The sequence below is a fragment of the Branchiostoma floridae genome, chromosome 16 (genome assembly GCF_000003815.2).
Source record: "Branchiostoma floridae strain S238N-H82 chromosome 16, Bfl_VNyyK, whole genome shotgun sequence".
Taxonomy (NCBI): Eukaryota; Metazoa; Chordata; class Leptocardii; order Amphioxiformes; family Branchiostomatidae; genus Branchiostoma; species Branchiostoma floridae.
The window spans coordinates 18,082,105-18,095,425 of NC_049994.1; the positions used below are offsets into that span (position 1 = coordinate 18,082,105).

General features: G+C 42.1%; 3 protein-coding genes across 3 annotated transcripts in view; all 3 read left to right on the forward strand.

Annotated features, from left to right (window-relative positions):
• Positions 1 to 4,101, forward strand: part of LOC118403766 (gastrula zinc finger protein XlCGF57.1-like) — a 7,314-nt gene extending 3,213 nt beyond the window's left edge. Inside the window, exon 2 of the mRNA XM_035802566.1 lies at positions 1,938 to 4,101. Coding sequence (XP_035658459.1) covers positions 1,945 to 3,204 — 1,260 coding nt within the window. The 5' untranslated portion in view covers positions 1,938 to 1,944 and the 3' untranslated portion in view covers positions 3,205 to 4,101. The remainder of the gene's footprint in view (positions 1 to 1,937) is intronic.
• A 760-nt stretch (positions 4,102 to 4,861) lies between these two features.
• LOC118403774 (zinc finger protein 239-like) lies at positions 4,862 to 8,320 on the forward strand. Its single transcript, XM_035802574.1, has 2 exons — positions 4,862 to 4,938; positions 6,768 to 8,320. Exon 2 carries the CDS (start codon positions 6,775 to 6,777, stop codon positions 7,804 to 7,806), a length of 1,032 nt encoding a protein of 343 aa, XP_035658467.1. The 5' UTR covers positions 4,862 to 4,938; positions 6,768 to 6,774; the 3' UTR covers positions 7,807 to 8,320.
• Positions 8,321 to 8,852: 532 nt separating this feature from the next.
• LOC118403762 (zinc finger protein 845-like) overlaps positions 8,853 to 13,321 on the forward strand; it is a 10,912-nt gene continuing 6,443 nt past the window's right edge. The window contains exon 1 of the mRNA XM_035802561.1: positions 8,853 to 9,170. The gene's annotated coding sequence lies outside the window, so the exon portion shown is untranslated. The remainder of the gene's footprint in view (positions 9,171 to 13,321) is intronic.

Here is a 13,321-nt window from a genome sequence, read left to right on the forward strand (position 1 = left end):
ACATATTGGTTTGGACAAGAGAAACAATAGTGCAGGGGGTACGGACGCTACACATTACATACTATGTAATACTATGTTTAATTTATGCCTTGTATAATGTAGATCTACCAAACTGGTGTTCTTACATCAGCTAAACTCATGAGGGGATATCAAATATCATCTCACATCCATCTTTGGCTGCTTTGGAATGAACCATTTATGAAGTCTGAGGGGGTGTAGAAATCTCAGAAAAATGCAGCTCAAATTCATTGAAAAGTCACATTTTTAGAGAAAAAAGTTAACCAATCATATCTGTAAGAACTGTAATTAATGTATTGAATCAGAATTGTAGCAGTTGGACAGCAATTTTAACAGCATTTTGCTAAAAAGCTTCAAATGGGGGTACGGACGCTACAGGTGGGGGTACGGACGCTACAGGGGGTACGGACGCTACATTTTGATGTTTACGGTGCTATACTAGACAGAGTTTTCAGGACAGCAATGGTTTAAAGGGTGTTCTAGTATGTGGTAATAGAGACCTCTAAACTGTCATAATCACAAGCTTGTGGGATTTACTTAGTACAGAAATTAAAGGGGGTACGGACGCTACAGATTTTTTTCGGAAAATGACATCCTGGACTTTGCTTGTAAATAATATGTCATAAGAGTGTGCTACTGATCTTATTCTACTTCTGACCTTATACACACATAATACCTTACTTTTACATACAAAGACAACACCAATATTACCAAACAATTAGCTGCTACAGACTACAGATATATCCAGTTAAAATAACATTGGAATCTGTCAACATGTGGGTAAAATGGAAAAATAGTCCCTATGGAACCAAAAAATGGTCATGTCCTTCAAAAAAAGCATAAAATCACTAGTAGTCACATGACCGCATATCAAAAGCAAGTGGTTTCTAACTACCAACTACAATTTTTCTGTTAGATCAGAGGTTTAAGAATTAGTAAAAACTGAATGGTCCCCGATAACGCTCAAAATTGGGCATTTTTAGGTTATATTTTGGTCAATATTTTCGCCAAATATTGACCGATTTACAAAATTCTTTTTGTGACATGTTCCTTATTGTACCAGGTTTTGGGAAATGAATTTATACAACAGCTATAGACTGTGTATCTTTTGCTATCAACTGATAACATGTCAGAAAAAAAATGGGTACATTAGATTGTGAAGTAGCCGTAAAGTAAAACCGTTATCATGTGCCAGAAAGCAATTACTCAAGCAACTGGATATGATTTTAGAAGTTGCTTGAATAACTGCTTCTTTTTGGCATATCTTATTACCTGGATATCTAACCTTCAACGACATAACCGTTATCACTCTACAGGTTTCCTACAAAACATTCTGTACCATGTACCGACTCAATGCTGACATTTCAATGCTGATTACAAGACTATATTTCTACTAAAAGCACAAAATCCCACCATCATACAGAACTTGGGACAGTTCATTAACCACTGCCTTCAAAGAAGAAGTCAAACCCGACAATAGTATCCATAGTATCATGTAGTTGATTAGACACTAGTTTTATGTATTATTCTATTTACTTCTCTTTGTTCTTGTGACTGTATATGCAATTAGCTTAGTTCTTGAGACTGTATATGCAATTAGCCCTCGGGCATGATTTTGCAAATAAACAATCTGTACAACAATTTTCCTCCGTTTGGGGGTAGAATTGATTATATTTGATATAAGGAAGTTTCGTAGCAAGAGTAACGGTTTGAGTGACTGTAAAGGCAGCACAAGCATTTTCGAGAAATTAGTCAAGCTAAGAAAATTAGCAAAAATTGAAAAAGCAACATTTCTTTTCTCTAAGACGCGACGAAATTGAGATGAGTTGTTACGCAATAGTTATCAGATCAAGGAACTATAACAATCTATTTTCAATATCATGATGACTTAAAAGATAATTCCTTTATTTACACATTAGGTTAGACATGGCGACAGCAGGACACGGGTCTCACACTGGAGTAGAGCAGAACCGCTATGATGGGTCTCCCGCCGAGGTTTCTCAGATTGCCGATGACAGCAAATCAAGCGATGCTGAAGACCACACGGCAGCACAGAAAGTCAACTTAAAAAACGCTGGTGAGAAACCCTTCATGTGTGGCGAATGTGGGTACAGGACAGCTCATAGGTCTAACTTATCCCGACACATGAGAACCCATACAGGAGAAAAATCCTACAAGTGTGACCAGTGCGAGTATTCCACAATACGGAAATCCCAACTTGGCTGCCACATAGCAACAAAACACGGTGGTGATAAACCCTACATGTGTGGGGAGTGTGGGTACCGAACAGTTGAAAAGTCTAAGTTAAAAGTACATATGAGAACCCATACTGGGGAAAAACCCTACAAATGTAACCAGTTTGACTTTTCTGCAGCACAAAGAATCAATTTGGTTACTCATCAAGCAACACATACCGGGGACAAACCCTACATGTGTGGGGAGTGTGGGTACAGAGCAGCTCAAAGGTATTGCTTATCCCAACATATGAGAACCCATACAGGAGAAAAACCCTACAAGTGTGGGGAGTGTGGGTTCAGGGCAGCTCTAAAGTCTCACTTATCCCAACACATGAGAACACATACAGGGGAAAAACCCTACAAGTGTGATCAGTGTGACTATTCTGCTGCACGGAAAGCCGATGTGGACAGCCATATTGCAGCAAAACACACAGGCAAAAAACCCTACATGTGTGGGGAGTGTGGGTACAGGGCAGTTCGAAAGTCTCACTTATCCCAACACATGAGAACACATACAGGGGAAAAACCCTACAAGTGTGATCAGTGTGGGTACAGGGCAGCTCGAAAGTCTCACTTATCCCAACACATGAGAACACATACAGGGGAAAAACCCTACAAGTGTGATCAGTGTGACTATTCTGCTCCACGGAAAACCGATGTGGACAGCCATATTGCAGCAAAACACACAGGCGAAAAACCCTACATGTGTGGTGAATGTGGATATAAGGCAGTTAAAAAGTCTACGTTATCACGACACATGAGAACCCACACAGGAGAAAAACCCTACAAGTGTGACCAGTGTGACTATTCTGCAGCAGAAAAATCCAATTTGGACAAACATTTAGCAAAGCACACCGGTGAGAAACCCTACATGTGTGGGGAGTGTGGATACAGAACAGCTGACAAGTCACACTTGTCTAGACATATGAGAACCCATACAAGAGAATAACCAAACAAGGATAATCCGCTTGACAGTTGCTAAATCGTCTGGTGTTTTTTTCCAGTACTTAACAAAACACATGGGAGAAAACCAGTGTGGTCAAGGTCGCTACTAAGATCTGTGACTAAAAATTTGATCTGAGACATCCGTAAAAACTGATGACGAACCGGCTTTGTGGAGAGCCTGGATACAGGATAAGTGACAGCCTGACCCTGTGCGACCCTTCCGGACATTAAAAATGCTTCCCTGCTGATTATTAATATTGTGAGTGTCTCTCTGAGAGAAGCCATGTATACTTAAAAGGAGATCCTGTATGTAAAACTTATCTTGATTACTTTTAACTTCTTATGTTGATGAGAGTCCACTGTGTAAGAATTATAGAATAACTTGATAGATGCTCATAGAAGAAGTTAACAGATTTTTAATAGGCAAGTGTTTGTCCAAAGCAAGTTAGACATAGCATTGATTTGTGTTACTTTGTTATATATCTAACATTTGTATCGTTATAACCTTCTTTTTTCTACTAACTTTGAATTCTATTTTTTGAAATAATATTTTGAATGCGTTCGTCTTTTGTTGAGGAAACATTAGACGTCGTATTCCTACCTCAAATCTTTGTATTACTTAATGTACTAGTAGTCCACCATGTATATTAAGTATGTTAGTTATTTTCTGATAATTTCTGTTATTATTGTTAAGGAGGAAACTTGACACTTGACTTCGTCTTATCTAACTCGTACCCTCTAACCAATGTATTACTAAGTAAGCATAGTCCATCAATACAATATTAAGTATGTTCCACGAAGCTTTGTGAGAATTGAGAAGTAACACAACTTTTGGCACCACCACCCGTTGAATGCCCACCCCACTGTAGTACTAACGCAATAGAAGATAAGATTTAACGTCGTCTACTGTCTTCGTCTGATTCCACAACAAGATACAACACTTAAAGTCACAGTAGGTAACGCAGATGTTCAACAAAATGTAAATAGCATAAATCTCTTCAGCTATTATTTGCAAACTCTAAAACAACAATCGAGTTCGCCGTACAGCAGAACTACATTTTCTCTATATACAGAAACCAAATACAGGCAATAATAATAATAATAATAACAATAATAATAATAATAATCTTAATTGCAAATTCATGCCCGAGGGCTAATTGGATACAAAGTAAAGTAGTAGTGGTATACATAAACATACATAACGACGAAGGAAAATGATACTCATGGACAAATCAAAAGGGAATAACGACTAATCTAAATCTATTTCTACTTAAGCTATTTGAAGGATTTGACTTCTTTTCCGTATGCACGATTTCTTGAGATAGTTTCTCGTCCGGTGCATGCCAGAAATGTAAAGCAAAGCCTTTCGCACAGAAAAACAATTATAAAAGTACGAGAATCACGGGACTAGAATAAGATCTGTTTTATAAATTTTCCTCTAGACTAACTCAATATCCTCTAAGTGCTAATTGATCATGTTAATGAAAAAAATTTGGATCTGAATCAATTGGTGAGTGATTAGCCATTATGCTAAAGGTAAGGCAAAGCGGCCACTGACAACTTTGCATGTGCATGACTATTTGTAACGTGTTGGCGGAGTCAAATATCTTTAGAATCAGGAGACCAAGTTTGACCTTTGACCCGAAGCAGTTCACCTCTGATCCCTTGCCGCGACGAAAGAAGAAAGCAGTCCGACTCCCGGCCTTTACGCGAGCAGAAAACCCGTCATAGGAAGCAGGTAAGACTTAATAGCGAGGAGTCAGGTGTTCTGATGTTGAGCGTAAGAGTTTTGGGTTATTTCTGTGGGAGAAAACTAGAGAAATATGATAGTTCGTAGACGATTTCTGTATTTGAATATGGTAGAAATGAAGGGGGAGGGGGGCGAAACCAAACATACGTGTGACCCTCATGACCTCCGCACGTTGTGTAGGAGGAAAGGTGGTCGTTTTGGAGGGTATAAATGGGTTTTTCGATGATAAAAATTATACGTAGTGTAACGTAAGGGCCTTAGATGGTTTGTAAAGCTCCTAATGCCCCTAAGTGACCTAAATATATGGAAGTAAGGAATGGCGAAGCCAGTGGGAAGTGGGGTTGTTTAGGTTGTCTAACCCGGGAGCCTCAGCCGCCCCCCCCCCCACGATACCCCATACGGGGCCATTTGGGGGTTTAAAGAATGTAGATATGTAGATGTCTCAATGTTTCTAGTTGTGAAAAGCAATTTTATCTTTTATCATCTGCTACTAAGATATTGACTTGTTTCTATACTGCATCTGCTGTGTGTATCGAATGTAGATTTTGTATATCAGATAGAGAGTGCCACAATATCATCTGTGCTTTACACCTACTTTCATACCCTTTAGTTGTCTAAACAGGCGGTACCCAAACTCTAAAGTAAAACCGTTTTCATGTGCCAGAAAGCAATTACTCAAGCAACTGGATATGATTTTATAAGTTGCTTGAGTAACTGCTTCTTTTTGGCATATCTTATTACCTGGATGTCTAACCTTCATCGACATAACCGTTACCACTCTGCAGGTTTCCTACAAAACATTCTGTACCATGTGCCGACTCAATGCTGACATTTCAATGCTGATTACAACAATTTTCCTCCGCCTGGGGGTACAAATGATTATATTTGATATAAAGAAGTTTCGTAGCGAGAGTAACGGGTTGAGCGACTGTAAGGGCAGCACAAGCATTTACGAGAAATTAGTAGAGTCAATTCCAAGTCGCCGCGAGGGTCTCCATTGTCATTATTTACAAATGTTTTCAATTATATGTCCAGGAGATTTATACTTTTGAAATATTTCTAATGCTATTTGAACTTTCTGAATATTTCCCCCGGTCTGTAAAATCTTTGAAATATTCACGATGTGGAACAGAATACTTCTAACAGTTTGTAAACGATGGTAACAGTATTTTGCCATTATTTGCTATTTTCTACCATTTTTTTTGTAATATTGGGTCAGTGGGCTAGGAAGAAAGCAATTCACATCTTTGCAAAGTATGTTTGGGTGCCATGTCAATGGCATACCACAAAGGACCCACTAGTGCCCATCAGTGAAATTTAAAAATATATCAGGAAGACAAAAGGGGCTAACTTTTATGGGGCAATGAATTAATTCTACCATTTGGTAAGGTTAACCATTTTTTGTAAATAATTCTAAAAGTGAAAGAATCCTGCAGATGTTTGAAAATTACTGTAAATAAAGAAATTTTTGTGTGATCTCTTTCAAAATGTTTCCAAAGTATTCAAAGGAATTCAAATACATTCAAAATTCTATATTTGATATTTTTGAAAAAAATTGTAACTGTTGGGGCTTATAAATTCTTTTATTCAAAATAATTCTAAATTATTACAATTATTGTCTAAAAACCCTCATGGTGTCTCGGAATGGACTCTAAAGCTATGAAAATTAGCAAAAATTGAAAAAGCAACATTTTTGTTCTCACAATACACGACGAAATTGAGTTGAGTTGATACGCAATAGTTATCAGATCAAGTTATAACAATCTATTTTCAATATCATGATGACTTAGAAAATTATTTTTTTATTTTCACAATAGGTTAGACATGGCAACAGCAGGACATGGGTCTCATACTGGAGTAGAGCAGAACCGCTATGATGGGTCTCCCGCCGAGGTTTTTCAGATTGCCTGTGACAGCAAATCAAGCGATGCTGAACACCAGACGGCAGCACAGAAAGTCAACTTAAAAAACGCCGGTGAGAAACCCTTCATGTGTGGCGAATGTGGGTACAGGACAGCTCATAGGTCTAATTTATCCCGACACATGAGAACCCATACAGGAGAAAAATCCTACAAGTGTGACCAGTGCGAGTATTCCACAATACGGAAATCCCAACTTGGCTGCCACATAGCAACAAAACACGGTGGTGATAAACCCTACATGTGTGGGGAGTGTGGGTACCGAACAGTTGAAAAGTCTAAGTTATCCGTGCATATGAGAACCCATACTGGAGAAAAACCCTACAAGTGTGACCAGTGCAACTATTCTGCAGCAAAGAAATACACTTTAGTTGCTCATCAAGCAACACATACAGGGGACAAACCCTACATGTGTGGGGAGTGTGGGTACAGAGCAGCTCAAAGGTCTAGCTTATCCCAACATATGAGAACCCATACAGGAGAAAAACCCTACAAGTGTGGGGAGTGTGGATTCAGGGCAGCTCTAAAGTCTGATTTAGCCCGGCATATGAGAACCCATACAGGAGAAAAACCCTACAAGTGTGACCAGTGCGACTATTCTGCTACACAGAAATATTCTGTGGACATCCATAAAGCAGCAATACACAGTGGCGAGAAACCCTACATGTGTGGGGAGTGTGGGTACAGGGCAACACAAAGGTCTACTTTATCCAAACACATGAGAACGCACACAGGAGAAAAACCCTACAGGTGTGATCAGTGCGAATATTCTACAGCACAGAAAGTCAATTTGGACAGGCATATAGCAGCAAAACACACCCGCGAAAAACCCTTCATGTGTGGGGAGTGTGGGTTTAGGACAGCTCGGAAGTCAACCTTGTCCAAACACAAGAGAGCCCATATGAATGACCAAACAGTCAGATTTGACAGTTACTAAATTGTCTGTTGATAAGACTTTTACAGTACAAAACACATGGGAGAAATCTAGTGTGGTCAGTGTCACTCCTAGACCAAGTGACCGAGTTTTGATCAGAGACACCCTCAAAAACTGATGCGAAGAGCCTGGATACGGGAAAAGTGACCGATCGACATTGTGATACCCTTCCGGAATTTAAGGGTACTTTTCACCTCACTATTGTGTTATTATGTAAAACTTGATTACTTATGATTTTCAGGTAGATGAGATACTGTTTAAGGTAGAATTTATAGAATGACTTTATAGATGATCATAGGATAAGTTAATAGATGTCAAATAGGCAAGTGTTTGTCCAAAGTAAGTTAAGGTATTGAATTGTTTTTGTTACTTTTCTTATTTATATTTGTATCGTTAGGAAATAATATTTTGTCTACTTACTTCGAATATATTCTGTTTTAGAAAATGTCTAACCTGTAGTGAATACCAGCAAAAGAGAATAAACGACCACACAAAAGCAGTGGTCTCTGTGACATGATTTTCACCGGTGTTTTTGAACTAACCTGCAACGTGATTGAGTGTTAATGAAGGAATATCGAATGAAGTACACTGTGGTAGAAATGTGTAATGGTAGATACGTAGTTTTATAGATTTATTTTGTTGCCTGTTTATTATTTTCCGAAAAATCCCTGGTGGTAATTGTAAAGTAGGAAACTTTAGACTTCGTATTATCTTATTCTAATCTATGTATGACTTAATTAGGATACTAGTAGTCGTCCATAATGAATATCAAGTATGCTCCATGAAGCTGTGTGAGAATTGAGAAGCAACAACCTCTGGCACCACCCGTGGAATGCCCACCCCAATGTCTGTAGTACTATGTTAGCAGCATCTACTGTCTCCGTTTGATAACACAACAAAATACAAAGCTCAATAGTACAGTTTAGAACAGAGATGTGATACGAAATGCAGACAATAAATTTCTTACCTTGCGAATGTCAGAAATGTAAAGCAAAGCCTTTCGAAAAGAAAACAAAATTCAACAGTAGAAAAATTTAAAATCAGGCGACTAGAATAAGATTTGTTTTTATGCGTTTTTTCCGTGACTAACTCAATATCCTCTCCCTCACGGCCCTCACCCATTATCAAAATTTGAATCTGAATCTGAATATTGATGAGAGATTAGCCATCATACTAAAGATAAGACAGACTGAGGGCTCAGCATGACGCTTTGTAACGTGTTAGCGGGAGTCAAATATCTTGAGAATCAGGCGAACAAATTTGACCTTTGACCCGCAGTACTTCACCTCTAATCCTTAGCAGCGACGACAGAACAAAGCAGCCCGAGTCCCGGTTTACGCGAGCAGAAAACCCGTCATAGAAAGCAGGTAAGACTTAACAGCGATCAGTGAAGTATTCTGATGTTGAGCGCAAGAGTTTAAGATAATTTCTGTGTTTGAAAACTGAAGTAATGTGACAGTTTGTAGGAGATTTCTGAATGTGAATATGGTAGAAATGAAGGGGGAGGGGGGGCGAAACCTAACATTCGTGTGCGACCCTCATGACCTCCGCACGTTGTGTAGGAGGAAAGGTGGTCGTTTGGGAGGGTACAAATGGGTTTTTGGATGATAAAAAACTATACGTAGTGTAACGTAAGGGCCTTAGATGGTTTGTAAAGCTCATATGTGGAAATGCCCCTAAGTGACCTAAAATATATGGGAGTAAGGAATGGCGAAGCCAGTGGGAGGTGGGGTTGTTTAGGTTGTCTAACCCGGGAGCCTCAGCCCCACCCCCCACCCACGATGCCCCATACGGGGCCATTTGGGGGTTTAAAGAATGTAGATATGTAGATGTCTCAATGTTTCTAGTTGTGAAAAGCAGTTTTATCTTTTATCATCTGCTACTAAGATATTGACTAGTTTCTTTACTGCATCTGCTGTGTGTATCGAATGTAGATTTTGTATATCAGATAGCACTGCGCGAAAAAGCGAATATCTGGGTCAAATACTCCGGTACATTTGGCCAGATATTCAAAATATGCGGACGTTAACGGGTATATGCCGCCCGTTCATTTGGTATAGACGGACCTGCATATTACCCGGAGATTCACAACTATTAGTGTGCGGGACATATGGAGGCCGATAATGCCTGCATATGTGCCTGGCCATCCCGGTACATGTCCGCTCATCCGACCCTGATTCCCAATGATATCACAATGGAATGAACTCTCGCGAGATCTCCACTCGCGTGAGTTTATGACATGTGATATAACTCCCCCTCTATTCACAAGTGAATCATGAGCCGCACGAACAGGACGTTGCCAAGCAGAGCTCCTGTAGCGCTGTACCAGCCATGTGCAAGCCGGTGACATCTTTTACTTCTGGGAACGTATCTTGCCGGCAGCAAAGGACTGAGTAGTTTCCTTTGGCGTTAGTGTCACTAACCTAGAAGGTACGCAGTATTGCCTTGCCGCCTTATGGCGTGTTCTGGAATTTTTGTTTGGCGGTCTGTTTCCCGCGCTTTGGCGGGACAGTGTTCTCAGTGCAGAGACATTTTGCTGTCTGAATTTCGTTTTTTATTCTGTGAATTTGTTTGCTCACCTTTCCTAAGGCGTGCAGCTTGTGTTTTAGAGCATATTCGAGTTTTCAAATGTTCTTTCTGATACTCGTGTCATTTATGAGTGGAATTTGCATCTGTATGTGGAGCGCACGTGTTCGAGTGCGCAGGTGAGATTGATTCAACTTAGCGTGGTTAACTTGGCTTCGGATGCATTTTGATTTTCTTGTTTTTTTTTTTTTCGCATGAGTTAGGTATTCAGACAAGGCTGTATCACCACCAGGACTGCCGTAATCCTTGTTTTCTCGCGCAAGGAGCCTAATGGAGCAGAACAACACTGAACTGATCACCGAGGGCCTGGAGGAGCACCTGACATTCCTCCCCTGACGACAGTAGTGGTTAAACTTATTACTGACACCGCTGTGGGTGAGTTAAGCCATTTTTTGGAAACTTTGGGCAGTCGTCAAAGTGGTGGTCAGTGTTTTTCTGTGTGTGCCGAGGCGCCATGTTTTGGGTAGAGTTGCCTGATTGGGCTGCTCTCGTTTTAGCAGTGTTGCTTGTCTGTTTTACCGTACAATTTTGCCATGGTTTTCTGTGCTAGGCCAGCATTTCTGCAATTTGTGGAGCAGTCAACAGCCCGGGAAGTGGTTGGACCAGGCTCAAAGACTTCAATACTCGGGCAGTAGTCAACAATTTGCAGCGGTGATTCTAAGTTGACTGTGATATCCTTTCTGAAAGTGTTTGTTTTTGCACTTCAGGTTGTCGGACAGCCTGTACGCTAGTAAGAGATCTTTTAACCCTCGTGAACTCGAGATATTTCTGTTTTCTCAGTAATTTTTGCCGCGGTGACGTAACATGTGATGTGCCCTTCTTCCAGTTTACCAGCTCCTGTCATGCTGATCGGCGGGGCGCAGTTCGGGGCGGGTCGCAGGTCTGCACTAAACCGGCGTTCTCTCCACCACAGCTCCTGTCAGGCTGACTGGCGGGGAGCAGTTCGGCACTAACCCGGCGTTCTCTCCTCCCCAGCTCCTGTCAGGCGGACTGGCGGGGCGCAGTTCGGCACTAACCCGGCGTTCTCTCCTCCCCAGCTCCTGTCAGGCTGACTGGCGGGGAGCAGTTCGGCACTAACCCGGCGTTCTCTCTTCCCCAGCTCCTGTCAGGCTGATCGGCGGGGCGCAGTTCGGCACTAACCCGGCGCTCTCTCCTCCCCAGCTCCTGTCAGGCGGACTGGCGGGGAGCAGTTCGGCACTAACCCGGCGTTCTTTCCTCCCCAGCTCCTGTCAGGCTGATCAGCGAGACGTAGTTTCGGAGTGGGTCGCAGTTTTGCACTAACCCGGTATTCTCTCCTCCCCAGCTCCTGTCAGGCTGATCAGCGGGGCGCAGTGGTCTGATTTCTTAGTACCGAGGACGTAATTTTTGTGAGGAAACTTTAGGTTTTGACTCTGTATGACTGAGGATCGTCGATCGATTTAATGTTTTAATTGGTTAGAATTCGCTGTCGGACAACGGCACCGTCGGATGACGTAATAAAGTAATTGTTGTATATTGTATTCGCTGTCGGACAGCAGCACCGTCGGACGGTGTGGTACAGTAATTTGTGTTTATTGTATTTGCTGTCGGACAGCGGCACCGTCGAACGGTTTGGTACAGCAATTGTTGTATATTGTATTGGCTGTCGGACAGCGGCACCGTCGGACGGTGTGGTACAGTAATTTGTGTATATTGTATTTGCTGTTGGACAGCGGCACCGTCGGACGGTTTGGTACAGTAATTGTTGCATATTGTATTTGCTGTCGGACAGCGGGCACCGTTGGACGGTGTGGTACAGTACATACATCGTGTATGTTGTATTTGCTGTTGGACAGTGGCACCGTCGGACGGTTTGGTACAGTAAATTGTTGCATATTGTATTTGCTGTCGGACAGCGGGCACCGTTGGACGGTGTGGTACAGTACATACATCGTGTATGTTGTATTTGCTGTTGGACAGCGGCACCGTCGGACGGTTTGGTACAGTAAATTGCTGCATATTGTATTTGCTGTCGGACAGCGGGCACCGTTGGACGGTGTGGTACGGTACATACATCGTGTATGTTGTATTTGCTGTTGGACAGCGGCACCGTCGGACGGTGTGGTACAGTAAATTGTTGCATATTGTATTTGCTGTCGGACAGCGGGCACCGTTGGACGGTGTGGTACGGTACATACATCGTGTATGTTGTATTTGCTGTTGGACAGTGGCACCGTCGGACGGTGTGGTACAGTAATTGTTGCATATTGTATTTGCTGTCAGACAGCGGGCACCGTTGAACGGTGTGGTACAGTACTTTGTTGTATATTGCATTTGCTGTTGGACAGCGTGGCCGCCGGACGGTGTGGTACAGTACATGACTGTATGTTGTATTTCCTGTTGGACAGCGGCACCGTTGGACGGTGGGGTACAGTACATGGTTGTATATTGTATTCGCTGTCGGACAGCAGCACTGTAGGACGGTGTGGTACAGTACATACATGGTTGTATGTTGTATTCGCTGTTGGACAGCGGACTCCGTCGGACGGTGTAGTACAGTACATGGTTGTATGTTGTATTCGCTGTTGGACAGCGGCACCGCCGGACGGTGTGGCACAGTACATACATGGTTGTATGTTGTATTCGCCGTTGGACAGCGGCACCGTTGGACGGTGTAGTACAAGTACATGGTTGTATGTGGTATTTGCGGTTGGACAGTGGCACCGTTGGAGGGGGTGGTGCAGTATATGACTGTATGTTGTATTTGCTGTTGGACAGCGGCACCGTCGGACGGTGGGGTGCAGTACATGGTTGTATATTGTACTCGCTGTTGAACAACGGCACCGGTGGGCGGTGTGGGAGATTGTTGCACAATCGTGTAGAGAATTCGTTGTTGGACAGCGGGGTGCGTCAGACGGTATAGTGGATTTTCGCTGTAAGACAACGGGCGCCGGTGGACGGTAATCGTAACTTT

Bases quoted from the DNA above. Each gene is read 5' to 3' on its own strand.
- LOC118403774 (XM_035802574.1), top strand. From the start codon at position 6,775: ATGGCAACAGCAGGACATGGGTCTCATACTGGAGTAGAGCAGAACCGC.